The sequence below is a fragment of the Hyla sarda genome, chromosome 7 (assembly GCF_029499605.1).
Source record: "Hyla sarda isolate aHylSar1 chromosome 7, aHylSar1.hap1, whole genome shotgun sequence".
NCBI classification, from domain to species: Eukaryota; Metazoa; Chordata; class Amphibia; order Anura; family Hylidae; genus Hyla; species Hyla sarda.
Window position 1 is genome coordinate 200,602,187 of NC_079195.1, and position 26,039 is coordinate 200,628,225.

General features: G+C 44.7%; 1 protein-coding gene across 4 annotated transcripts in view; it reads right to left on the reverse strand.

Annotated features, from left to right (window-relative positions):
- The window catches only part of SSBP3 (single stranded DNA binding protein 3), an 81,277-nt gene extending 58,056 nt beyond the window's left edge, over nucleotides 1-23,221 (reverse strand). For 2 of the 4 annotated variants that reach the window (XM_056532173.1, XM_056532171.1), the window contains exons 1-4: nucleotides 22,797-23,221; nucleotides 12,550-12,622; nucleotides 9,898-9,959; nucleotides 8,341-8,425 (exon numbers count right to left, since the gene is read on the reverse strand). In XM_056532173.1, the coding sequence (XP_056388148.1) occupies nucleotides 8,341-8,425; nucleotides 9,898-9,959; nucleotides 12,550-12,622; nucleotides 22,797-22,852 (276 nt within the window). In that variant the 5' untranslated portion in view covers nucleotides 22,853-23,221. The remainder of the gene's footprint in view (nucleotides 1-8,340; nucleotides 8,426-9,897; nucleotides 9,960-12,549; nucleotides 12,623-22,796) is intronic. The other 2 variants (XM_056532170.1, XM_056532172.1) reach the window with 2 other exon arrangements.
- Between the last annotated feature and the right edge of the window lie 2,818 nt (nucleotides 23,222-26,039).

Below are 26,039 nucleotides of genomic sequence, written 5' to 3' on the forward strand. Positions count from 1 at the left end.
AAAGACGACAATCGACTAGGATATGGCGTCACTTGATGACTAGTGAAGGTCGGACCTCCGGCCAATGTGAAGGGGCCACAGCTCTGAATAGATAAACAGCAACATCACATCTCCCGTCTCTCAGAAAAGTCACTGACGTTTGGTCGCAATGAGAATTAATTGGGGTTTTCGGTGACTAAGTTTTGACTCATCACCCAGAACGTCAATTCACCCTCATTATTTATCAGCGCTTCAAGACGCAAAATTGTAGCATATGGTATTGTATCGCCGGGACAAGGGATCATTGTACAGCACAGACTGCTGTCACTATAAAGCAGGAGACGTACAGGGCAGTATAAGCTGCTGCGCAGTGTTTTTCCATACTTCTTGCCTCGATTTTCTATGTATTATGAAAGGCGGAAAGCAACTTGCGCCAGACTGGGTATATTGGAGTCAAAGGACAAAGAGCCTTAAACGCAACCACAAAAAGCAAACGTCTCCATTTCTTTGAATTTGCAATATCGTTTTTATACTAATTTACTGAATATCTAACAATTCCAACAGTATTAATATTTCATTGAAAATCTAAAAAACACTGAAATATTTAAAGAAAAAAGTTTATTCTCCACCAGGCAGCAACAGTACTTCTGGATTTATAGACCCGACTGAAGGTCAGGCCAACAACACTGAGCGCTTAAAGGAGTACTGCAGTCTTAGACACTTATCCCCTATCCGCAGGGGGGGGGGTTCCCAGCGTTCGGACCCCAGCAATCAGACACTTATCCCCTATCCTGTAAGTGTCTCCTTACTCCGGTGGAATTATTAGTTATTTTTATTTTTTTAATTAACTGGTGCCAGAAAGTAAAAGTAAAACAGATTTGTAAATTACTTTTACTAAAAAAATCTTTAGCCTTTCAGTACTTTTTAGCAGCTGTATGCTACAGAGGAAATTCTTTTCTTTTAGAATTTTTGACCATAGTGTTCTCTGCTGACACCTGATGCCCATATCAGGAACTGTCCAGAGCAGGAGAAAATCCCCATAGCAAACCTATGCTGCTCTGGACAGTTGCTGACACGGACAGAGGTGTCAGCAGAGAGCACTGTGGACAAAAAAGAAATGTAAAAAAGAAAAGAATTTCCTCTGCAGCATACAGCTGTTAATAAGTACTGAAAGGGTTAAGATTTATTTTTATAGAAGTCATTTAAAAATCTGTTTAACTTTCTGGCACCAGTTGATTTGAAAAAAAAATAAAAAAAATAATGTTTTCCACCGGAGTACCCCTTTAAAGGAGATTTGCAGCCCTAGACACTTATCCCTTATCACAAATCTGTTTAACTTTCTGGCACCAGTTCATATATATATAAAAAAAAAATTTAAAAAAGGTTTTACACCAGAGTACCCCTTTAAGGCTATGTTTACATGTCCTTTCACATCCGTTTGCACCCGTCTGCGCTCATTTCCGTTTTTATCTTTACGGGAGAAAAGACGTTGCATGCAGTATTCTTTCTCCATTCACAAAACTGAAAAAAAACTAATACAGTAAATTTAACATTGAAGTCTATGGGAAAACAGATGAGCTTTTTTTTTTTTTTTTTTTATTAACAATAACGGATACAAATGGATAACATCCGTTTGCATTCGTTAAAGTCCGTTTTTATTTTTGACGGAAAAAGAACGGGACGGGTCTAGCCGGCCGTGTGAACGCAGCCGTACCATTTTCTTGAATTCAATAATGCTTTCTTATTGAACTCGAGAAAATCTTAGGTCATTTATGTTTTCCTACCCGATGGACTTGTAAAAGATGATGGATCTCTGACCTAGGGTGTGAACATTGATTCGTACGCTCGTTTTAATATTTTGGTCAGAAATTTTAAAGTTATAATAAATTATTTATAATAAAAATACTTAATGGAGATCAGTAGTGCTCTGAACTAGCTTTAGATCGCAGGGGGCCCGAGCACTGGGGGCCCCCCCGTGATCTCCTTTACGGGGCCGCGGCAATGTACAGGAAAGGGGGTGTTCCGTCCCCGCATGACGCGGCACGCCCCTCCATGTATCTCTATGTGATTCATGGAGGGGTGTGCTGGCTGCCGCGTAATGCAGGGACGGAACGCCCCCTTTCCTGTACATTGCCCCAGCCCCGTACAGGAGATCATGGGGGGCCCCAGCGCTCGGACCCCCCGTGATCTAAAACGTATCCCCTATCCGAAGGAAAGTTCAGAGCACTACAGATCTCCTTTAAATACATTTGTAAATTTAGCAAAACAAAAATCACAGTACTATTTCCATTTGTTTTTATATTTGTTACTACAGCCTGCACCGTATCAGTCGGATCCTTAATATGCACCAAACCATTGCTGAAGATTAAACCGGTTAAAAGAGAACTGAAAATGTTCAGTTTTCTAAGGTAAAAAATATATAAATAAAAAATAAAATAAAATAGGCCAAAAGTTGTAAGGTTACAACCCAGACTGGATAAACAAGTTGATCATTTGGCTTGGCCACCCACACAGAGCCACAGAGTGGGAGCCCGACACATGACCCCAGAGGTCACACGCCGGATCACTTCTGGCTCCGCTGAAGCCTATTACTGTGGTCATATGACCATGTACTCCAGGAAAGACATTGGTTCTTAGGAATGTAGTCATGACATTTTCCTACACAACCGATCTAAGAATGTAAACTGGTTACGGTGTCCTTACATCAATGTGCCCCAACCCGTGACTCTCCGCCTATCGCAAGACTACTATTCCCATCATGATGGAAGTTGTAGTTTTGCAACATCTTTTGTTATACCAACCACGGACAATATTCCTGCATTATTTATTAATTTTTTTTTTTACATTTTTTAAACAATATTCTTATTGGTTAGGCTTCGATCGCCAAATCATGGCAAAATCAGCAACAAAAGTGCACGCATGCGATTACGGCAGGGCTCAGTAATGGAAGCCGAGGGGTCTATCAAAGAGGCTAGTATTCACAGCGGAGAGGTGTTTCAGTACAAGGACACTGTGGCAAAGTCAAAAAACTGTATGGTGAAAGCCTGATGGAACCATTAGGGGTGTGAATCGCCAAGAATTTGGCGATTCGAATCGCGATACCAGTGTGGCGATTCGATATATCGCGATATATCGCGATACCGTCTAGGTGACGATACATCGCGATATATCGCCCACCTGGGAGCATTCATAGATCCCAATAGACGCCGCTGTCAGCTTTGACAGCGGCGATCTAGTACTCCGGTGCTCACTTTTCTCATGTTATCCCGTCCGGGCTGCAAAATAAAATAAAACGCACTTTTCTTACCTGCCAACGAGCCCGCGGAGCTCCGGTACAGTCCGGTACAGGTGTTCGGTCCCCGGGCTGTATTCTTCTTACTTTCTGTTAGTCCGGCACGTCACATGGAGCTTCAGCCTATCACCAGCCGCAGCGATGTCCCGCCTCCGCTGGTGATAGGCTGAAGCTCCATGTGACGTGCCGGACTAACAGGAAGTAAGAAGAATACAGCCCGGGGACCGAACACCTGTACCGGACTGTACCGGAGCTCCGCGGGCTCGTTGGCAGGTAAGAAAAGTGCGTTTTATTAAAAATTCCACATCCCTAAAAGAATCGATTCAAAAATATTTTGAATCGATTCTGTATCGGCAAATGAAAAATCGCGATTATCGCGAGAATCGATTTTTTCTTACATCCCTAGGAACCATATGCACATACGGTTCTGTACGGTTCCCATTGACTCCCATGTTAAAAAAAAAAAAAACATACGGTTTAATACAGTTTTTCACCCGGACCAAAAACCGTGGTAGGCTACGGTTTTGGGTACGGGAAAAAAAACTGACAAAACCGTACAGGATGCAAAACAGACACAACCTGATGCATCGTTTGGCATACAGTTTTCAATGGAGAGTCAATGTGTACGGTTTTCAATACGGTTCCGTACGGTTTTCACATTGAAAACGAATACAGGAACTGTATTGCAAAAACGTGGTGTGAATGCAGCCTAAGGCCCCTTTCACACTACAGGTATCATCCTGTAAAAAAACCTCTGTTATTACTTCCGCCAAAAAGTCCTGAAAACGCCCATCAAAAAATCCCATTCATGTCAATGGGATTTTTTGACCATCCTTTTGCATCAGGCAAGTTTGTTTTTACTAATGTCAGTTATTTTTGCCGGCACAAAAGATGGAGCATGCACAAATTTTTGGTCCGGCAAAAAAAATTGGTGAAAAAAACGGACGTTAAAATTTAACATGGAAGTCTAAGGGAAAAAAAAAAAAAAACATCCATCATCAGGTTTTTTTTTTTTTTTTTTTTTTTTTTTTAACATCCATTGTTTTGTACTGAGCATGTTCAGTACAGCTTTAAAAAAAAAAAAAGGGTTAAAAACTGTATTTAAAAATAAAAAACGGATGTAATTGGTAATAACGGATGAAAAATCATTTTTTTTAAGAAAAAATACCATTAAAGATAACGGATGGTCAGTTATCCGTTATTACATCCGTTTCTGTAAAATAATGGCAGTAAAAAAAAAAGCAGGATGATACCTGTAGTGTGAAAGGGGCCTAATTCTATTTATTCCACAGTAGAGACAAATCCACATACATTTTTCCTGATGCATGTGAATGGGGTTACAAAAAGAAATAAAAATAATTTATAATAAAAAAAATTATAATAAAATAAGACCGGATGAGGGTTGTAGCACATATAGCAATCCGGAACCAACCCAGTTTAATCAGATTTTTCTTGTGATCCTCAGAGATGAGCGAACTTACAGTAAATTCGATTTGTCACAAACTTCTCGGCTCGGCAGTTGATGACTTAGCCTGCATAAATTAGTTCAGCTTTCAGGTGCTCCGGTGGGCTGGAAAAGGTGGATACATTCCTAGATAAGAGTCTCTTAGGACTGTATCCACCTTTTCCAGCCCACCGGAGCACCTGAAAGCTGAACTAATTTTTGCAGGATAAGTCATCAACTGCTGAGCCGAGAAGTTCGTGACGAATCGAATTTACTGTAAGTTCGCTCATCTCTAGTGATCCTCACAATCAGAATACAGACAGACAATCTGCAGTAAGATTCCCAAAAGTGCAACCTAATGAGTCGGCCATTGATCTATTTAGGGCTCATTTACATTACAGACCAGCAGAGTCTGGGGATCGTCATTTCTGCAGCGGAAAATCCGTAGTGTGACTGGTGCAGCAGAATCTTATTGGAGGACAATGGGAGGCTTCCGCACCGTACTTTTCAAGCAGAATTCCGCTTGGAAAATCTGTATTGTGACGCAGCCCTTAGTGTCAAAGGTCGTTCCACCTCCCAAGTGTCTTGATTCCCTGGAGAAGTCTGAAACGAGTGACTTGACCGTCTCATTCCAGACTTCTCCTGAGAAATCGGAATACTTGGAAAGTGAAGCACCTTTACTAGACTAAAAGACCATATAAATGTGTCTAGCGCTGCCAGTGGTGGGGGAAGATCTGATAGAGCATTGTTTTTCCTAATACAGACATAAGCCGCTTCAGAGGTTGCCCGGCTGCTCCTTAGGGTATGTTCACACTACGTAATTCCCGAGGGATTACGTGAGTGGAATTCCGCGAACGGAATTAAGCGCTGAGAACATAAACATCAGTGTGAATGGGTTTCCGTGAGACTTGTTCACACTGCGGCATTTCAGCGGCGGACAACTCCGCCGCTGAAATTGTTCGGCGCAAACAAAGAACATGTTCATTCTTTGCGCGGAAATCCGCGAACACTGCATAGCCGTCAATGGTGACAGCGCAGTGCCGCGTGGTCCTACTGCCGAAGTATTTAGTCGGCGGCCGACCAGAATGATGGAATCTCCGCTCGCGGAATTCTGCAAGCAGAGATTCCGTTCACAATCAGTATTGGGAACATACCCTTAGGGCTTATTCACACTATGGATTTTCTGAGCAAAATTCCACTTAGAAAATATGGTGCAGCAGCCGCCCATTGTTCTCATGCTATGGAAATTCCTGAACCCTAGGCCAGTGTTTCCCAAGCAGTGTGCCTCCAGCTGTTGCAAAACTACAACTCCCAGTATGCCCGGACAGCCTTTGGCTGTCCGGGCATGCTGGGAGTTGTAGTTTTGCAACAGCTGGAGGCACACTGGTTAGGAAACACTGGCTTAGGCTCAGTCAAAAGAAAATAAAAAAGTTCATTCTTTTGCGGAATGCGCTCAGAAACGCATTGCCATCTATGGAAACGGCGCATTTCCTAGCACCAGCTCTAGGCGGAATCTCCACCTGTGGTGTGAATTAACCCTTATATTCCAATTCTACTGAAATATCAAACCAAAACTACAGTATGCACATAGTTTACCACCATTCTGACATAACAAATATGGCGCAAACGGTATTGAACAACCATCATGTAAAGTGTCATGTCATTTTCACACCAAATAATTACAATCTGTACAGAATAAGAAGTGTACATCTTTATGTATTACAAGACATGGCATCTAGAGATGAGCGAACTTACAGTAAATTCGATTCGTCACGAACTTCTCGGCTCGGCAGTTGATGACTTTATCCTGCATAAATTAGTTCAGCTTTCCGGTGCTCCGGTGGGCTGGAAAAGGTGGATACAGTCCTAGGAAAGCGTCTCCTAGGACTGTATCCACCTTTTCCAGCCCACGGGAGCACCTGAAAGCTGAACTCATTTATGCTGGAAAAGGCATCAACTTCCGAGCCGACAAGTTCGTGACGAATCGAATTTACTGTAAGTTCGCTCATCTCTAATGGCATCAAGTAACTCTGTCCGCATAGATTTCCCAAGTAAATAGCCCATTGAATCTTATTGACAGCGTAAAAAAACAGCTACACAGTAGGACGACCAATCTCATTGGGGCAGATTTATCAAAACTAGTGCAGAGGGAAAACTTGCCCAGTTTCCCATAGCAACCAATCAGATCGCTTCTTTCATTTTTCACAGGCCTTCATAAAACTGAAAGCAGCAAGCTGATTGGTTGCTATGGGCAACTGGGCAAGTTTTCCCTCTGCACAGGTTTTGATAAATCTCCCCCATTGTGAACTAGTAACAATATGTCTGCACAGGCAGCACGTACCAAAGGATACCGCCCAAAACACTAGGGCGCTCCTGCAGACCACCGACATCTAAATCCGCTGTGTATGATGTAGCCAAGACAAAAAGTCTGTTCATGTTATGACACCTATATATACATAATTCAACATTGACCATGTGAATTTGTCATAAACTTAAAAAAGGGGTACTCCGGTGGGAAAACTTTATTTTTTAAATCAACTGGTGCCAGAAAGTTAAAAAGATTTGTAAATTACTTCTATTAAAAAATCTTAATCCTTCCAGTATTTATTAGCTGCTGAATACTACAGAGGAAATAATTTTCTTTTTGGAACACAGAGCTCTCTGCGCACATCACGACCACAGTGCTCTCTGCTGACACCTCTGTCCATTTTAAGAACTGTCCAGAGTAGGAGAAAATCCCCCATAGCAAACATTTGCTGCTCTGGACAGTTCCTACAATGGACAGAGATGTCAGCAGAGAGCACTGTGCTCGTGATTTGAGCAGAGAGCTCTGTGTTCCAAAAAGAAAAACCATTTCCTCTGTAGTATTCAGCAGGAAGGATTAAGATTTTTTTAATAGAAGTAATTTACAAATCTGTTTAACTTTCTGGCACCAGTTGATTTAAAAAAATAAAATAAAGTTTTCCACCGGAGTACCCCTTTAAGTAGACCATTTTTAGCAGCTTACTCCCGCCAAGCTCTGGCTGCTGATACCATAAGGGCTGACTATCCAGAAAGGCTACAGCTTCATGAAAAATGCATCATTATAAAATCACGGCGCTCAATGATTCTCTATACCAGAAACAAATAAAGTCGGGGACAACTTAAAACAATCGAAAAGCTTTAACCGACCTTAACAGTGTTTCCCAACCAGGGTGCCTTCAGCTGTTGCAAGACTACAACTTACAGGATGCCGGACAGCTAAATGGGAGAATTTTGCTCTTTAAGACTGTCTTTGGGTATGGTTGCAAGTCCCATACACAATGGTGTTTCCCAACCAGTGTGCCTCCAGCTGTTGCAAAACTATAACTCCTAGCATGCCCAGACAGCCTTTGGCTGTCTGGGCATGCTAGGAGTTGTAGTTTTGCAACAGCTGGAGGCACACTGGTTTATTACATAATTTTTTTTTAATTAATAATAATAAATAATAATAATAATAATAATAATAATAATAATAATAATGTTTTCCACTGGAGTACCCCTTTAAGTTGCAACCTTGGGTTAAACCCTTTATAACTTTATCAACAGCCAAATGTCATCAAACATCCAGAATAATACAAGATAACCTAAAACTCTGGCTACTTACGTAGTCGTGGAAAGCTTTCGCTTCGCTTGAATGTTCACAGGTGTCTCTGCGCTCTGGCGCAGCACAGTAAAGGTCCCAAAATACACTGTGTGCAAAGGAGAAAGGTATCTGTTAGTATAAAAACTTCACAATCCCTATAGAAAGCCCTTTTTATACAACGCTTTGTAGTGGAAGACTTGACAGCTGAACGACGCACCCCCCCCCCCCCCCCCCCAACGTCTATTCATATCATTACAATTTATTACGGAGAGTAGTCAAAAGAAAGCACGTTACACGTAGTGCACAGATTCAGACAACAGGAAAGAACATCGTTACTTTTGCAAACAATGCATCTAAGACGTGTGGGGCCACAAAAGACCAAGGCAGTCGTGATTTTTTTGTAAAAAGGAGATTTATCATACATATTAAGAACGTTTACCCAACAGGTTGCCTCCAGCTGTTGCAAAACTACAACTCCCAGCATGCCCAGACAGCCTTTGGCTGTCTGGGCATGCTGGGGGTTGTAGTTTTGAAACAGCTGGATGCAACCTGTTTGAGAAACCCTGAACTAGGGAACCCATTCACCTGTTTGGGAAACCCTGAATTAGGGAACCCATTCACTTCTTAAAAGGAGTCCAGTCCAGTCCTGAAAAACTTATACCCTATCGTAAGGATCCAACCACTGGGTCCCCCCCGTGATCTCCTGTATGTGGCACCGGCAGCCCTGGGGGCGTGTTGACCACCGCACAAAGCGGCAGCCGACACGCCCCCTCAATTCAACTCTATGGCACAGTCGGAGCGCTGCCTTCAGCAATCTCCGGCTTTGCCATAGCGCTGTATATTCGTGCGGTGGTCAACACGCCCCCTTCCCGCGGGCTGCCGGAGCCCTGTACAGGAGATCACAGGGGACCCAGTGGTCGGACCCCGCGCGATCTTAAACTTATCCCCTATCCTTAGGATATGGGATACGTTTTTCAGGACTGGACTACTCCTTTAGGGTCTATTCACACGTACATTATTCTGCGCAGATTTGATGCGCAGGATTCTCTGCTGCAGATTTCAATGTAAACTAAATGACTGAACACAGCTTGAAATCCTGCGCATCAAATCTGCGCAGAATACTGTACATGTAAACAGATCCACAGGGTTTGTTTACACGGGGGATTTTTTTGCGGGCCTTCCGCTGCGTATTTGAAAGGGGACGGGCTCTTTTCAGCTGTCCGCAGCAGATTTTCCATGGTGGAATTTACTCTGCAGAAAATCCGCCACAGTCCCTACTGACTTCAAAGTGGCTTGCGGCAGATTTTCCGCAGCGTAAATTCCACCGCGGATAATCTGCTGCAGACAGCTGAGAAGAGCCCGGCCACTTTCAAATACGCAGCGGAAAACCCGCAAAAAAAACCCGTCCGTGTGAACGTACCCTTAAGATGGAAAAACCTCTTAAAAACATTTCTATAAAATATTCTGCGCCCTACAGAACAGTCACAGTCATGTCACACCTAGACGCTGCAGATTTCAAGTTGCATATAAAAGAGCAGCAAAACAGGAGCATAGAAGTCTGCGCAAGGTTTCACTCACCACCACCATGAATGTAAGAATCCTGGAGGTTCCCCTAATGTGATGTTCTTCTCCCACCTTATCTGTAAGAACAAGGAACAAAGCATATAAAAAACTGCACAAGCCAGCCAGACAGGAAAATAAAAGCTGCAAGACAGGTAAACAGGGGGTTAATCATAGAAAAAGCAGGGTCCATATCCTCTAATTCAACAGGATACGCGACTCCAGTGCATTTACCATGTCAGATTGGCTTTCGGAATAATCCGACCTTTTGTGCCATTAGGCAGTGACATGCTTTATGGCAGTGGTCCTCAACCCGTGACTGCTGCAAAACTACAACCCCCAGCATGCCCAGACAGCTGACGGGCAGTTGAGGACAGTTGAGGATCACTGCTTTATAGACGTATATATCATAGGTTAGGGATGTCCCAATACCATTTTTTTTTTTTATTTTTTTTTATTTTTAGGATAGAGTACTTTTTTTTCCCCCCATGTACTCACCGATACCAATTATAAATACTAGAGTTGAGCGAACTTACAGTAAATTGTAGCGCACCTCGCCGCTCGGCTGTTGATTATTTTAGTCTGCATAAATTAGTTCAGCTTTCCAAGGGCTCCAGTTGCCTAAAAAAGGTGGATACAGACCTAGGAGACCTAAGACTGTATCCCAGACTTTTCCCGGCAACCAGAGCCCTTGGAAAGCTGAACTAATTTATGCAGACTAAAGTAATCAACAGCCGAGCTGTGAGGGTCGCTACTAGCCAATTTACTGTAAATTTGCTCAACTCCAATAAATACTTTTTTTTTTTTTTTTTTATGTCATGTGACAGCAGAAGTGGCTCTAGACAGTGTGAATCCTTAGGCAAAAGTCAAACATGAGGCCCTCACAGACACTTAGAATTAAGATATGCCCCCAGTAGTTTGGTAGGAAATCCTCCTATTAGGTAGAAGTCACTAGTATTTAGGTAATCCCCTGTTAGATAGAAGGCCCCAGTAGGAAGAAGCCCTCTGTAGGTAAGTAATCCCCCTATTAGGTAGAAGCCTCCCAGTAGGTAGGTAATCCCGTCCCATTAGGTAGAAGTTCCCGATAAGTAGGCAGGGTATCCCACCCATTAGGTAGAAGGGCCCAGTAGTCAGGTAGGGAGCCTACCCCTGCCCATTAGTTTCCTGCAAGTCCCCTGGAAAAGAAGAATGACTTACAATGAGGCCTCTGCAAGCTGGAATGGTGCAGGACCTGCCACGCGATGAAATAACTTAGTCACCAGTAGGTCCAGCACCACTCAGCATAACAGAGCAAACGAAGAGGTCTCAGCGAGGGATTTTCACTTGTATTATGGTCTGCCTGTATCAGGAAGGATATCAGGGACATTTGTACAAAGACTCCAGTATTGGGACAACACTATCATTATTTTAACCTATAGAAACAAAAGGTTCCATAGTGATATTATGCACTGGCCAATCACGATAGAAGAAACTGCATTATTGCTTCTAGTGTTAAAGGACAACTGTAGTGGAACACTCTTATACATTCCCTGCCTGGGCCTCAAAAATAAACAAAATAAACTTATACATATCTTCCTACGAGCCCCCGTTGGTCCGGCACAGGCCTCACGGTCCGGCAGTGCTAACCTCATTCCACTTCCTGGGGACGGGGACGCCACAGAGCTGTCAGCCTATCACCGGCCATAGCGATGTCCCGCCCCGGCCGGTGATAGGCTGAGCCCACTGTCATGTAAGGAGCTCTGGCCGGCTTCTTACATGACAGTGGGCTCAGCCAATCACCGACCGGGGCAGGACATCGCAATTTTTTTTTTTTTTTAAACAGACAATAATGGATACAAAAGGGATGTTATCTGTTTGTATCTGTTATTGTTCAGTTAAAGGAGATGTCCGGTGCAGACTTTTCCTATTCCATCCTGCCCGGGCTGCAAAAAAAGAGAAAACAAACTTTCACTTACCTTCCTATGTTCCCCTGGAGCTCTGCATCATCTAATCAGTTGGCCGGGCTGTCTACTTCCCTTAGCCCGGTACGTCACACGGTGCTTCAGCCTATCACCGGCTGATGCGGGACATCGCTGCGGCTGGTGATAGGCTGAAGTACCGTGTGATGTACCGGGCTAAGGTAAGTAGGGACAGCCTGGCTGACCGATCAGATGATGCAGAGCTCCAGGGGAATATAGGAAGGTAAGTGAAAGTTTGTTTTCTCTTTTTTTGCAGCCCGGGCAGGATGGAATAGGAAAAGTCTGCACCGGACATCTCCTTTAATAAACCAAAAAAAAATGTTTTTTTTTGTTCTGAGCATGCTCAGAAGTAAAAACGGATCAAAATACAGATAGAAAAAACGGATGCCAACAGATGCCATTAAAGGCTCATCCGTTTTCCAGACTTAAATGTTAAATTTACTGTATCTTTTTTTTTTTTTTTGACGGGAGAAAAAATAAAAAATACTCCCGTAAAAGGAAAAAAACCCGAAATGAGCGCAGACTGGTGCAAACGTACGTGAAAGGATTGTAAAAAAAAAAAAATCCCATTGACATCAATTGGATTATTTTACAACCGTTTGTAATCCGTTTACAAGCAGCAACAACGGAACCTAAACGGGGAAAAAAAAGCGGGGACAGACGGCCGTGTGAACGCACCCTTACAAGAGATCAAAAGACATCTAGGTCTCACCTCTGACAGGAACGTCTGTGCAGATTTCTGGGCACCAACATGAAGTAGATATTCGTATACATAAAGAGCAAGCCTATAAAAGAAAAAGAGAGTGATCAGGATGGATCCTTCTTATACGCCCAATGAGGCGCAAAAACGAATCATAATGTGTATAGAGAGGGGGGGTGGGGGGGGGGGGGAGATGCCAAAGGACTTTGCTACATGGGCAATTTATAGGAAAGGAAACCAACTTCACCCAGTCAATACTACAAGCAACTGAACGAATGAGACTGTACTGTGCTCCAGAGCTGCAGTCACAATTCTGTAAGCTTTCCCAACGCAATATTTGCTCTTTGTTTTCCATACAAATTTGCATTGTGGGAAGCATAGGGAATACAGATCTGTGTGATGGTAGAAAAACTATTTGTCCTTTGCATTGTAGAAGGTCAAGCGAAACCATGATCGCCAGACACATCACCCAAGAACGGCGACAACAGCTCTGGACTAAACGGCTATATAAGTGCAAGGCTGATCTATTACAGTGATCCCTCAACTTACAATGGCCTCAACATACAATAGTTTCAACATACAATGGTCTTTTCTGGACCATTGAAAGTTGAAACCAGACTCAACATACAATGTACAGACAGTCCAGATCTGTGAAACATGTCAATGGCTGGAAGAACGGGCATTTACTGGTAAAACCCCTGAATTACTGAAGTGCATGCACTGACTGGTGTCTGGTAGCGCCCCCTACAGTACAGGGAGGTATTACATGTTCTGTACTCTTTACCTGTGCCAGGGTTACCTGCTCCTTTGGACACCAGGTGAGGGCGGCTCCATGTTACATTTTTTAGGACATTTGTCAAAAACTGTGCAGAAACTGTCCAAAAACTGGAAAAGTTGCCCATAGCAACCAATCAGCTTGCTTCTTTCATTTTTGAAAAGGCCTTTGAAAAATGAAAGAAGCGATCTGATTGGTTGCTATGGGCAACTCAGCAACTTTTCCTCTGGACAGGTTTTGATGAATCTCCCCCATTGGGTGTTCTGTACAGGACCCTGAAGAAGCTCCTGTCCTCTACATAGACCAGTGATTACAGCTCCCAGCAGATCTTTCTTACTTTTATATGTAAGGATTTGCTTTGTCTATATTAGTTTTGTTTAATCCTCACTTTTTCCTATTTTTGGATGACATTTTGGGGCTTCAGAACCAATTACCAGGTTTCCATAGAGTTCTGGTCTCAACATACAATGGTCGTCCTGGACCGAATCATATTGTAACTTGGAGGGACCACTGTACAACTACAATTCCTCCATAAATCTGTGGCAGTGTTTTCCAACCAGGGAGCCTCCAGCTGTGGCAAAACTACAACTTCCAGCATGCCCGGACAGCCGAAGGCTGTCCGGGCATGCTGGGAGTTATAGTTTTGCCACAGCTGGAGGCACCCTGGTTGGAAAACACTGATCTGCGGCATGCACATAGGGTCTGTTCAGATAAACCATAAATGTTGGCCACGTGCAAGTTTACCCAAATCCAAGTTGTAACAACGCAAAGTATGAACAAAGTTACTCAACTTTTAGTGACGACTATCTCTACTGAAGGGTGCGCAAAACTTTCTGGCCTGAGGACCACAATGTCAGATTGTACAGCGCCCTAGGGCTCGGTTACAACTAAAAAGGGGTATGACAAAAGGGGGGGGGGTCTTCTACTTTCGTTTATCAAGATGAAGACCGTTCATAGACCCGACTATCCAGATTGTTAAGAAAAGCTGCAGTAACTACTCTGTACAGGGTGATGGGGGACCCTCCAATAAATTGAATTCCATCTCCTGTACCCCATATAACAGACATTTAGGGCCCCTGCATACTGCAGATTTTCCGCTTAGAGAATCCTACTGATCTCAATGGGATTCTGTGGCTCCGCGCACACTACTGAAAGTCCCGTAGTGGAACTTGCGACACAAGAATGAACATGTTCATTTTTTCAGCGAAACTCCACCAGGAAAAGCCCATTGTTAAAGGGGTACGCCGGTGCAAAACTTTTTTTTTTTTTTTTTTTTTTAATTTATTTTTTTAATGAACTGGTGTCAGAAAGTTTAACAGATTTGTAAATTACTTCTATTAAAAAAAAAATTACCCTTCCAGTACTTTTTAGCAGCTGTATGCTACAGAGGAAATTCTTTTCTTTTTGAATTTCTTTTTTTTGTCTTGTCCACAGTGCTCTCTGCTGACACCTGATGTCCGTATCAGGAACTGTCCAGAGCAGGAGAAAATAACCATAGCAAACCTACGCTGCTCTGGACAGTTCCGGTGTCAGCAGAGAGCACTGGACTGCGGAAGACAAAAAAAGAAATTAAAATCGAACATAATTTCCTCTGTAGCATACAGCTGCTAAAAAGTACTGGTAAAGGGTAAAGATTTTTTTAATAGAAGTAATTTACAAATCTGTAACTTTCAGGCACCAGTTTATTTTAAAAAAAATAAAAAAATACAATTTCCACCAGAGTAACCCTTTAAAGGGGTATTCCAGGCCAAAAATTTTTGGGATATATCAACTGGCTCCAGAAAGTTGAACAGATTTGTAAATTACTTCTATTAAAAAATCTTAATCCTTTCAGTACTTATGAGCTTCTGAAGTTAAGGTTGTTCTTTTCTGTCTAAGTAATCTCTGATGACACCTGTCTCGGGAAACGCCCAGTTTAGAAGCAAATCCCCATAGCAAACCTCTTCTAAACTGGGCGGTTCCCGAGACACGTGTCATCAGAGAGCACTTAGACAGAAAAGAACAACCTTAACTTCAGAAGCTCATAAGTACTGAACGGATTAAGATTTTTTAATAGAAGTAATTTACAAATCTGTTTAACTTTCTGGAGATTTGTAAATTAATTCTATTAAAAAAAAATCTTAATCCTTTCAGTACTTGTGAGCTTCTGAAGTTAAGGTTGTTATTTTCTGTCTAAGTCCTCTCTGATGAGACGTGTCTCGGGAACTGTCCAGTTTAGAAGAGGTTTGCTATGGGGATTTTCTTCTAAACTGGGCGTTTTCCGAGACATGTGTCTTGGACAGAAAAGAACAACTCCACTTCAGAAGCTCATAAGTACTGTAAGGATTAAGATTTTTTAATATAAGTAATTTACAAATCTGTTTAACTTTCTGGAGCCAGTTGATATATAAAAAAAAGTTTTTTCCTGGATAACCCCTTTAAAGAAGCACTCTAGATGCTCTTGTGACTAATAGAAGGGAACTATGGGGCTCCAAAGAGAGGATACCAGTCACCCACGCAACCCTCCAGCTGTTGCAAAACTACAACTCCTAGCATGCCCGGACAGCCGTTGGCTGTCCGGGCATGCTAGGAGTTGTGGTTTTGCAACAGCTGGAGGCACGCTGGTTGGGAAACACTGAGTTTTACACTGCTTTTGCAGCAGGTACGGTGGACATGAAGGAAATTGCCGCTGGAAAGAGTGCACAAAGGAAAAAGGGGGAGGGAGGTCAGATACACGAAATACCAGGGAAACAGGAAAAAGAAGAAACCAGAACCAAGGAAGACCGGAAACTAACAAGACGGAGAACAGGAGGGAAAGTGGGAAAAATGTGATGAAGTGAATGTAAAGATGCTAACTGTACAGTGTGCAATACATGGGACCATGCTGCCGACTTAAAGGAACACTCCACCTTGTGCCACCTTCACATAAATATAGCAGTTCTCCAATATCTTATATAGGAAATCCCTAAAATAATACAATTTCACAGACTTTAGACCTATCAGCAGAATACAAGCTGGCAGTCTGCGGACAGGTCTCTAAGGCGGCCGCATGAAACCGCTTACGGGTTCACACCACTGTTTTCAACCAGTTTTTCTAAAGAAAACCGAAAGGCAAAAGAAACGGATGGAACTGTATGGGAAAAAGTAAACCGTATGCGCTTTTAAACCGTATACTATTTTTAAAAGTGCATACGGTTCCGTCCGTTTTTATAAAAAAATAAAATACGTTTTTGAAAATTTTGTCCATTTTTCAATGGGAGGGGTGTTGAGTGGGGACTTTAGGATGCAAATGCGCATGTGCAAAGTAAAAACCGTATATGGTGCGTTTCCCATTGACATCCATAAAAAAAAACTTATGAGATTGCAGTACGGTTTTTAAACCAGAGTCAAAACCGTGGTTGACCATGCACATGCGCATTTGTATCCTAAAGTCCCCACCCAACACCCCTCCCATTAAAAGTGGACAACATTTTCAAAAATGTAGTTTGTTTGTTTTTTTAACTAAAAATGGACGGAACCGTATGCACTTTTAAAGACACATAGGGGGAGATGTATCAAAACCTGTGCAGAGGAAGAGTGGTGCAGTTGCCTATAGCAACCAATCAGATCGCTTCTTTCATTTTTAAAGAGGCCTGTGGAAAATGAAAGAAGCGATCTCATTGGTTGCTATGGGCAACTGCACCACCCTTCCTCTGCACGGGTTTTGATAAATCTCCCCCATACTGTTTACTTTTTCCCCCATACGGTTCCATCCGTTTTCTTGCCATACGGTTTTCTTTAGAAAAACTGATTGAAAACAGTATGGCAAAAACGTGATGTGAACCCCCAGCCAATTAGAAGGCTCCTGCATCTAAAGGGAAGCAAAAAGTTCACGCACATTTATGATTATTTTTTTTATGTAAATAAATGGCGGGAAGAGTAGAAATTGGTCGTGTCTTAGCAGGTTATGCAACTCGCATCATAAAGAAAGTCGACCGTGTAAAAAAGTGATGTCATTTGTTTTGAAAAAGTAAAAAAATAAAAATATTTTTAATAAATAAATAAAAAAAATTTTGAATGGCCCTCATATCCTAAAAGGGTACTCCGGGCATTGGACAACGTATGAATTGAGGGATAAGTGTCTGATCATTGAGGGGGGAGTCAGACTGCTGGTACCCCACGATCTCCAGAACTTGTTCCCGCCATGCATCTCTATGGGGGAGATTTCTCAAAACCGGTACAGAGGAAAAATAGACCTGTTGCCGATAGTAACCAAGCATTTTGCAGAGGCCTTTTTAAAAATTAAATAGGCTATTTGATTGGTTGCTATGGGCAACTGGTCAACTTTTCCTCTGCACAGGTTTTGATAAATCTCCCCATATGAGAGTGCCAGGGACACATGGGCACAGCGCTTGTGCATAACGGGTGCTGCCACAGAAAATTACCTATTCTGGAGATAGAGAGGGGTCCCAGAGTTTGGGCCACCTGCGATCAGACACTTATCCCCTGTTCACAGGATAGGAGGTAAGTTGTCAGGCGCCAGACTATCCATTTAAGTAGTGGCCCCCCCCCCCACCCCCCCAAAAAAATAAAATAAATAAAAAAAAAAAAAAAGTGGTCCTATGCCGTCACCTTGTGTTAAAGGGGTACTCCTGTGGAATTTTTTTTTTTTTTTTTTAAATAAACTATAACCAGGAAGTTAAACAGATTTGTAAGTTACTTCTCTGTAGCATACAGCTGCTAATAAGTACTGGAAAGATTACGATTTTTAAATAGAATTAATTTACAAATCTGTTTAACTTTTTGGCACCAGTTAATTTAAAAAAAAAAAAAAAATCAAGAGTTTACTCCCCATTAATAGTATGGCAGTCATGCACACGTCACTGCTCCATTCATCTGCAACGAGACTGGCAAGGAGTACAGTGCTCGGCTATCTATAGATATTCTACTAGCCACAGATAAAAGCCAAAAAAGCGGGGTACAAGGGACCTCTGCTTTCATGATCTATGCAAGTCAGATCCCCACCATGCACTTATACCCCAAGTGATAAGTTATAATATTCGGATATCCCCTTTAAAAAGGGATGTCTAGTTTTTAGAAAAAAACACTAAACTTTTTTTATTTATATTTTTGCTCAAAAACGGCACCACTCTTGTCCACAGGTCATGTGAAGTACTACAGCTCTGTTCCATTCACTTTAATAGAACTTACCTGCAATACCAAACACAACCTGTGGACAGGAGTGGTGCTGTGTTTTTAAGTGAGTCACAACTTTGGGGAGACCCCCAGAATACGAAGAAGCCTCTGGCTTTCCACAGCCTTATGGCTCAAGACGTGCCAAGAATGGTATGCAAATACAAAAAGAGCATCTGCACACCTCCCCCCCCCCCCCCCCCCCCATGGAGCACTAGCCTTTAAAAGGGGTTATCCAGGAAAAAAAAATTTCATATATCAACTGGCTCCAGAAAGTTAAACAGATTTGTAAATTACTTCTCTTAAAAAAAAATCTTAATCCTTTCAGTACTTATGAGCTGCTGAAGTTAAGTTGTTCTTTTCTGCCTAAGTGCTCTCTGATGACACCTGTCTCGGGAACTGTCAAGAGTAGAAGCAAATCCCCATAGCAAACCTCTTCTACTCTGTGCAGTTCCTGAGACAAGCAGAGATGTCAGCAGAGAACACTTGCCAGACAGAAAAAGACAACTCAACTTCAGCAGCTGATAATTTTTGGAAGGATTAAGATTTTTTTTTAATAGAAGTAATTTACAAATATATAAAACTTTCTGCAGCCAGTTGATATAAAAAAAATTTTTTTTTTTTTATATAGTTTTTTCCTGGAAGACTCTACTGCTGTGTTTCCCAACCAGAGTGCCTCCAGCTGTTGCAAAACTACAATTCCCAGCATGCCCAGACAGCCTTTGGCTGTCTGGGCATGCTGGGAATTGTAGTTTTGCAACAGCTGAAGGCACCCTAGTTGGGATACACTGCTTTACTGGCGGCCTAGGCATGCTGGGAGTTATAGTTTTGCAACAACTAGAGGACTACAGTTTGAAGAGCACTGGTATATAGGAATAGGGTGAGTGGTAAACAGGGCAGCACATACCCGTTGGGCACAGGGGACATCACTATTACACAAGAGCGCCACAAGGAGGCAAGGATTTGACAGGTATAGTAGTCGACGTACTTAAGGATCCTAGTTAGGTAACACTGTCATATGCCCTATGTAAATCAGTGCCAGGTGTACACAGCTCAGCATGCCCAATGAAAAAGGGCCGGGCAGAAGTAGGGCAACCCGGAGCACGTGACAGGAAGGGAAGTAAACTCCTGGCTCCATGAGATAGGTGGACAGAAGACAGAAAGATAGCATCTATGTTTGTGTGCAGGGGGGCAGAGGTGGCAATGGGTAGCTTGTGGACATTGGCATAAGAGGGTAAGGGCAACCCAGGGGTACAGCTCACAAGTCACCAATGTGTACCATCATGTATATCCAGTGTCCCCCAACCAGCATGCACACAGATGTTGCAAAACTACAACTCCCAGCATGCCCGGACAGCCAAGGGCTATCTGTGCATGCTGTGAGTTGTAGTTCTGTAACAGCTGGAGGCACACTCATTGGGAAACACTGTTTATATCAGTGTCAGGGCTGGTGCTGGATAGACATTGTTTACTATAAGCCATGATACATTTTATATAATATGTAACAAATATTTAGGAGAGGAAGGGGTATACAAAACACTTCTGGGTATATGCATATGGGGGCCTTACAGATCAGTGTGGGGGTTCAGAGAAGGAAGTGTTGGGGAACAGCAGGATAAGGATAGTGTGCACAGTATGGGAGAACATGGAAAGTTAGGGGGTCATGATGGGATTGGAGAGGGGGGGTACATCATACAGTTTGGGGGGAGTCAGTAAACATCATAGAGGTTAGGGGGCCAGCAGATTATATGGTGGGTTGGAGTGCAAACAGGTTAAGGTCAGTACAAACATGACAGGGGGTGGGAGTCCACAGACATGTCAGGTAAAACGATCATAAGACATGGCGGGGGTACACAATACGGGTAAAAGGATCATAAGACATGGCGGGGTACACAATATAGGTAAAACCATCATAAGACATGGCGGGGGTACACAATACGGGTAAAACGATCATAAGACGTGGCGGGGTACACAATACTGGTAAAACGATCATAAGACATGGCGGGGGTACACAATACAGGTAAAACGATCATAAGACGTGGCGGGGTACACAATACGGGTAAAACGATCATAAGACATGGCGGGGGTACACACTACAGGTAAAACGATCATAAGACGTGGCGGGGTACACAATACGGGTAAAACGATCATAAGACGTGGCGGGGGTACACAATACTGGTAAAACGATCATAAGACGTGGCGGGGTACACAATACAGGTAAAACGATCATAAGACATGGCGGGGGTACACACTACAGGTAAATGGTCATAAGACGTGGCGGGGGTACACACTACAGGTAAAACGATCATAAGACGTGGCGGGGGTACACACTACAGGTAAAACGATCATAATACATGGCGGGGGTACACACTAGAGGTAAAACGATCATAATACATGGCGGGGGTACACACTACAGGTAAAACAATCATAAGACGTGGCGGGGTACACAATACAGGTAAAACTATCATAAGACATAGTGGGTGTACACAATACGGGTAAAACGATCATAAGACATGGCGGGGTACACAATACAGGTAAGGGAGTCCACAGACATGGCGGGGTACACAATACAGGTAAGGGAGTCCACAGACATGGCGGGGTACACAATACAGGTAAGGGAGTCCACAGACATGGTGGGGTACACAATACAGGTAAGGGAGTCCACAGACATGGCGGGGTACACAATACAGGTAAGGGAGTCCACAGACATGGCGGGGTACACAATACAGGTAAGGGAGTCCACAGACATGGCGGGGTACACAATACAGGTAAGGGAGTCCACAGACATGGCGGGGTACACAATACAGGTAAGGGAGTCCACAGACATGGCGGGGTACACAATACAGGTAAGGGAGTCCACAGACATGGTGGGGTACACAATACAGGTAAGGGAGTCCACAGACATGGCGGGGTACACAATACAGATAAGGGAGTCCACAGACATGGCGGGGTACACAATACAGGTAAGGGAGTCCACAGACATGGCGGGGTACACAATACAGGTAAGGGAGTCCACAGACATGGTGGGGTACACAATACAGGTAAGGGAGTCCACAGACATGGCGGGGTACACAATACAGATAAGGGGATCCACAATACAGGTTAGAAGGTCTGAAGACATGATTGGATTACACAATACAGGTTTGAGGGTCGAAAGACATGATGGGGTAGGGGGTACATCATACAGGTCAAGAGGAGGAGTGGGGGGATCTATTTACATGACATTACGTGGGGGAACGTCAAATGTTAGGGGGCCAGCATATATATTGGGGTACATCATACAGGTTGGGGGGGGGGTCAGTAAACATGACAGCTGAGGGGGTCCAAAGACATGGTGGGTGGTACACGATATAAGTAAGGGGGTATGTAGATACTGTGGGGGTACATGATACAGGTAAAGGGGTCCAAAGACATGGTAGGGAGGGTACACAATTCAAGTAAAGGGGTCCACATGCATGAAAAGGGGTACACAATACTGGTTGGGGGGGGGTCAGAAGTCCTGATGGGGTAACACTATACAAGTCAGGGGTACACAATATAGGCGAGGGGGTCAGTAGACATGATTGGGGTACTATACAGATAAGATGATACATAATTGGGGAACACAACAGATCTAGTTAAAGGGATGCAGGTCACATGACTGTGGGAGGACATAGAAGTTAATGGGGGCTGTAAAATGTACTAAAAGGAGGAGTAATGGACAGGAGGGCACAGACATATGGGGGTACAGGAACCAATCACATTGGGGTATGAAGGAGTCCGAGAATGGGCAACACTAGATATATCAGTATGGGGGGGGGGACGACAAGTTAATAGAGGGGGTATAAAGAGAGGAAAATACTGGTTGGGGGTGCAGACAATCATATAGATGTATAATAGTGCTGGGGGCAGAGCAGTACCGCAGGGTACATACGGACTAGGAGCGCTGGGTACATGCAGGCTGGGGGGGCGGTGCGGTACCGCAGGTTATATGCAGGCTGAGGGGTGGGCGGTGCGGTACCGCAGGTTATATGCAGGCAGGGGGGGGCGGTGCGGTACCGCAGGTTATATGCAGGCAGGGGGGGGCGGTGCGGTACCGCAGGTTATATGCAGGCAGGGGGGGGGCGGTGCGGTACCGCAGGGTACACACGGGCTGGGGGGCGGTGCGGTACCGCAGGGTACACGGGCTGGGGGGGGGGGGGCGGTGCGGTACCGCAGGGTACACACGGGCTGGGGGGGGCGGTGCGGTACCGCAGGGTACACGGGCTGGGGAGGCGGTGCGGTACCGCAGGGTACACGGGCTGGGGGCAGCACAAAGAACACAGCAGCTCCAGCGTCCCCAGGCCCCACTTACTTCTCCCGGGCCTGCCCGTCTGACGGCACCGCTGATCCTTTCCCCTTGGCGAACATGACGAGCGAGCGGCCGCGGCGGCCTATCGACCCCCGGCGAGGACTCCCGGTCCGGGGAGGAGCGCGGCTTCCGTGCGGCTGCGGCCGGTGTGCACGGGGCTCAGACGTCCGTGTCGGTGCGGGCTGTGCAGGCAGGCGGTGTCAGGTGCGCTCAGTCCCGGGCTGTGTGGCTTCTCGCCCCTGGCCCCATCTCCCTCGGCCTGGCCCAGGTGTCCCCCAGTCTGCTGCATGCACTGTGTGTATGTGCTGAGAACGTGTCCTGGAGGGGGAGGAGCCCGGACCTTCCGCTGCCCCTCACCCACCCGGCCGGCCAATGGGAGGGGGAGCCGTCCCCTGTGTGTACTGTGCTCTATCCCCCATTGTGTGTACCAGGCTTTGTGTGCCATCCATCAGCCGTGCGGCCGTGTGTACAGGGGCATGTGCCCACCACAATAACACTCACACCCCGGGGAGGGCACATCACACATACAACCATGGCTGTGTGGTGATGGGGGCAACAACAAACCCCATGCCAGGGGGTAGCACAGGGCTAGGGCAGCAGGGTGGCACCATCCTAATAGTAAAATGACCACACATTCCCCTTCATTGTTTAGATTCTACCACCATGTATATAGTTAGATATCACGTGTGTATATCCATTGGCAAAGCTATCCTGAGACTTGTAGTGCGCTCGTGTACTGCCACAGCCATCATGTTATCGCTTTAAGGCATGTGCCTCCAGCTGTTGCAAAACTACAACTCCCAGCATGCCCGGACAGCCGAATGCCCTTTGTGGCCCATTCTGTAAAAGTGCTGCGCAATGCAAGCTGAGAGCCCCTGTACCGAAACTGTATATGGGCCCCTTAAAGGGGTTATCACAAGCGACCCCCTACTAGCTGATTGGTGGGGGTTCAACCGCTAGGGTGGTCACCGATGTATGAGGGCGGAGGTCCCTTGTCTGCCTGCTTGGCCTTCACTTAATTCACTCTCTATGGGACAGTGTCTCCCAACCAGGGTGCCTCCAGCTGTTGCAAAACTACAACTCCTAGCATGCCCGGACAGCCAAAGGCTGTCCGGGCATGCTAGGAGTTGTAGTTTTGCAACAGCTGGAGGCACACTGATTGGGAGACACCACTCTATGGGACTTCCAACGATGCCCAAGGACTGTTCTGTAGAGCAACATTCCCCAATTCTGCTCTCCGGGCATACTAGGAGTTGTAGTTTTGCAACAGCTGGAGGCACCCTGGTTGGGAGACACCACTCTATGGGACTTCCAACGATATCCAAGGACAGTTCTATAGAGCAACATTCCCCAATTCGGCTGTCCGGGCATGCTGGAAGTTGTAGTTTTGCAACAGCTGGAGGCACCCTGGTTGGCAAACACTGGTCTATGAGACTTACAATAACCAAGAACAGCACCTAGCTCTCCTATAGAGCAGCGATCCGTAATTCAGCTGTCGGGGCATGCTGGGAGTTGTAGTGTTGCAACAGCTGGAGGAACCCTGGTTGGGAAACACTGCTCTGGAGGATTTCCAACAATACCCATGGACAGCGCTTAGCTTTCCCCTAGAGCAGCACTCCACAATGCAGCTGTCAGGGCATGCTGGGAGTTGTAGTTGTCACTTCTTACTATCCATCCAGCTCACTCACTATATATAAGGCCCATTTTCCAGCTAGGCAGAGCAAATATGCGTCCACTTAAAAAAAAAAACATGGCTGCTTTCTTCCAAAAAGAGCGCCACACCTGACTAAGGGTCGGATCTGGTATTGCAGCTCAGAACTATTGAAGTGAATGGGGATGAGCTGCAATACCACATACAAACACAGGGCAGGTGGGGTGCTATGATCCTACTGCGTTTTGACTCTCCGCCATAGAAATCTGTTAGAATTCCACCAAGAATAGAGGGAGCCATTCATTTCGGAGGCCCGAGCTTAGTCACCTGGTGTATTACGGTCACAATACACTATGTTAACAGTACTTGATAACGCGGCAGAGCTAGAATGGCGTATATGGTCCAAACTGAGTCACTAAGGCTATTGAAATAAATGGCATCTGCTACTCTCCACCACAGTATACATCAGCATCCTGTTCTGGGGGGGGGTGCCGATGGATACCTGTAAGGGAGAGTCAAAGTGCAGTGTGAACATTGACAGATAGAAATTGCCCATTTCGGTCAGGTTTGGCTGGGTGGCTGTATTGTGCTACAAATATCAGCTAAAGAGCTGGAACCTTTCGGTATCTGTAGTGATTTGGGTATTGTGTTATGTATACTTTTAGTTTCCACATTGGTAGTGTAATGGCATTGGCTCATTGTCAGTGCTGTTCCCGGCTTATCTCTCATCTCTGACAGATGGAAGTTGTGTAGTCCTCTCATTGTCAGTGTGGTTTTGTCTCAGCAGCTCTTTGATTCCTCTCTATCTCCCAAGACAAAGGCATCATTCTCTTCTGTCGCAGAAGCTGTGGCTGGATTTTGTCTCTGAGCTGTAGCCCCACCCCCTAAATGACATCATAACCCCTGACAACCCCTATAGCCGACATTACCATCTCCCTGTCATATACAAATATATATATTTATATATATCTTAATTGCAACACTAGCTGAGTACCCGGCGTTGCCCGGTTTTTCCTTCCTAATCCTTGTTGAGGAGGAAAATAAACAAAGGAGGAAGCTTTTGACTTCATATTCTATCCTCATATATTGTTGTCATATCCCGACCTCATATCCCGACCTCATATCCCAACCCCATACCCCGTCCTCATATCCCGACCTCATATACCCCGTCCTCATATCCCGACCTCATATCCCGTCCTCATATTCTGACCTCAAATCCCGTCCTCATATCCTGCCCCATATCCTGTCCCCAAATCCCATCCTCATATCTTGACCTCATATCCCATCCTCATATCCTGTCCTCCTAGTCCGTCCTCCTATCCCGTTTTCATATCCCGACCTCATATCCTGTCCTTATATCCTGACCTCATATCCTAACCTCATATCCCAACCTCATATCCTGTCCTCATATCCCAACCCCATATTCCCTGCTCATATCCCGACCTCATATCCCATCCTCATATTCCGACATTATATCCCATCCTCATATCTCGACCTCATGTCCCGACCTCATATCCTGTCCTCAGGTAGGACCGATTTATGATGAAGATATTGTAAGCTGAAAATAGAACGGGACGTGGCTTTGTGGGACTGGG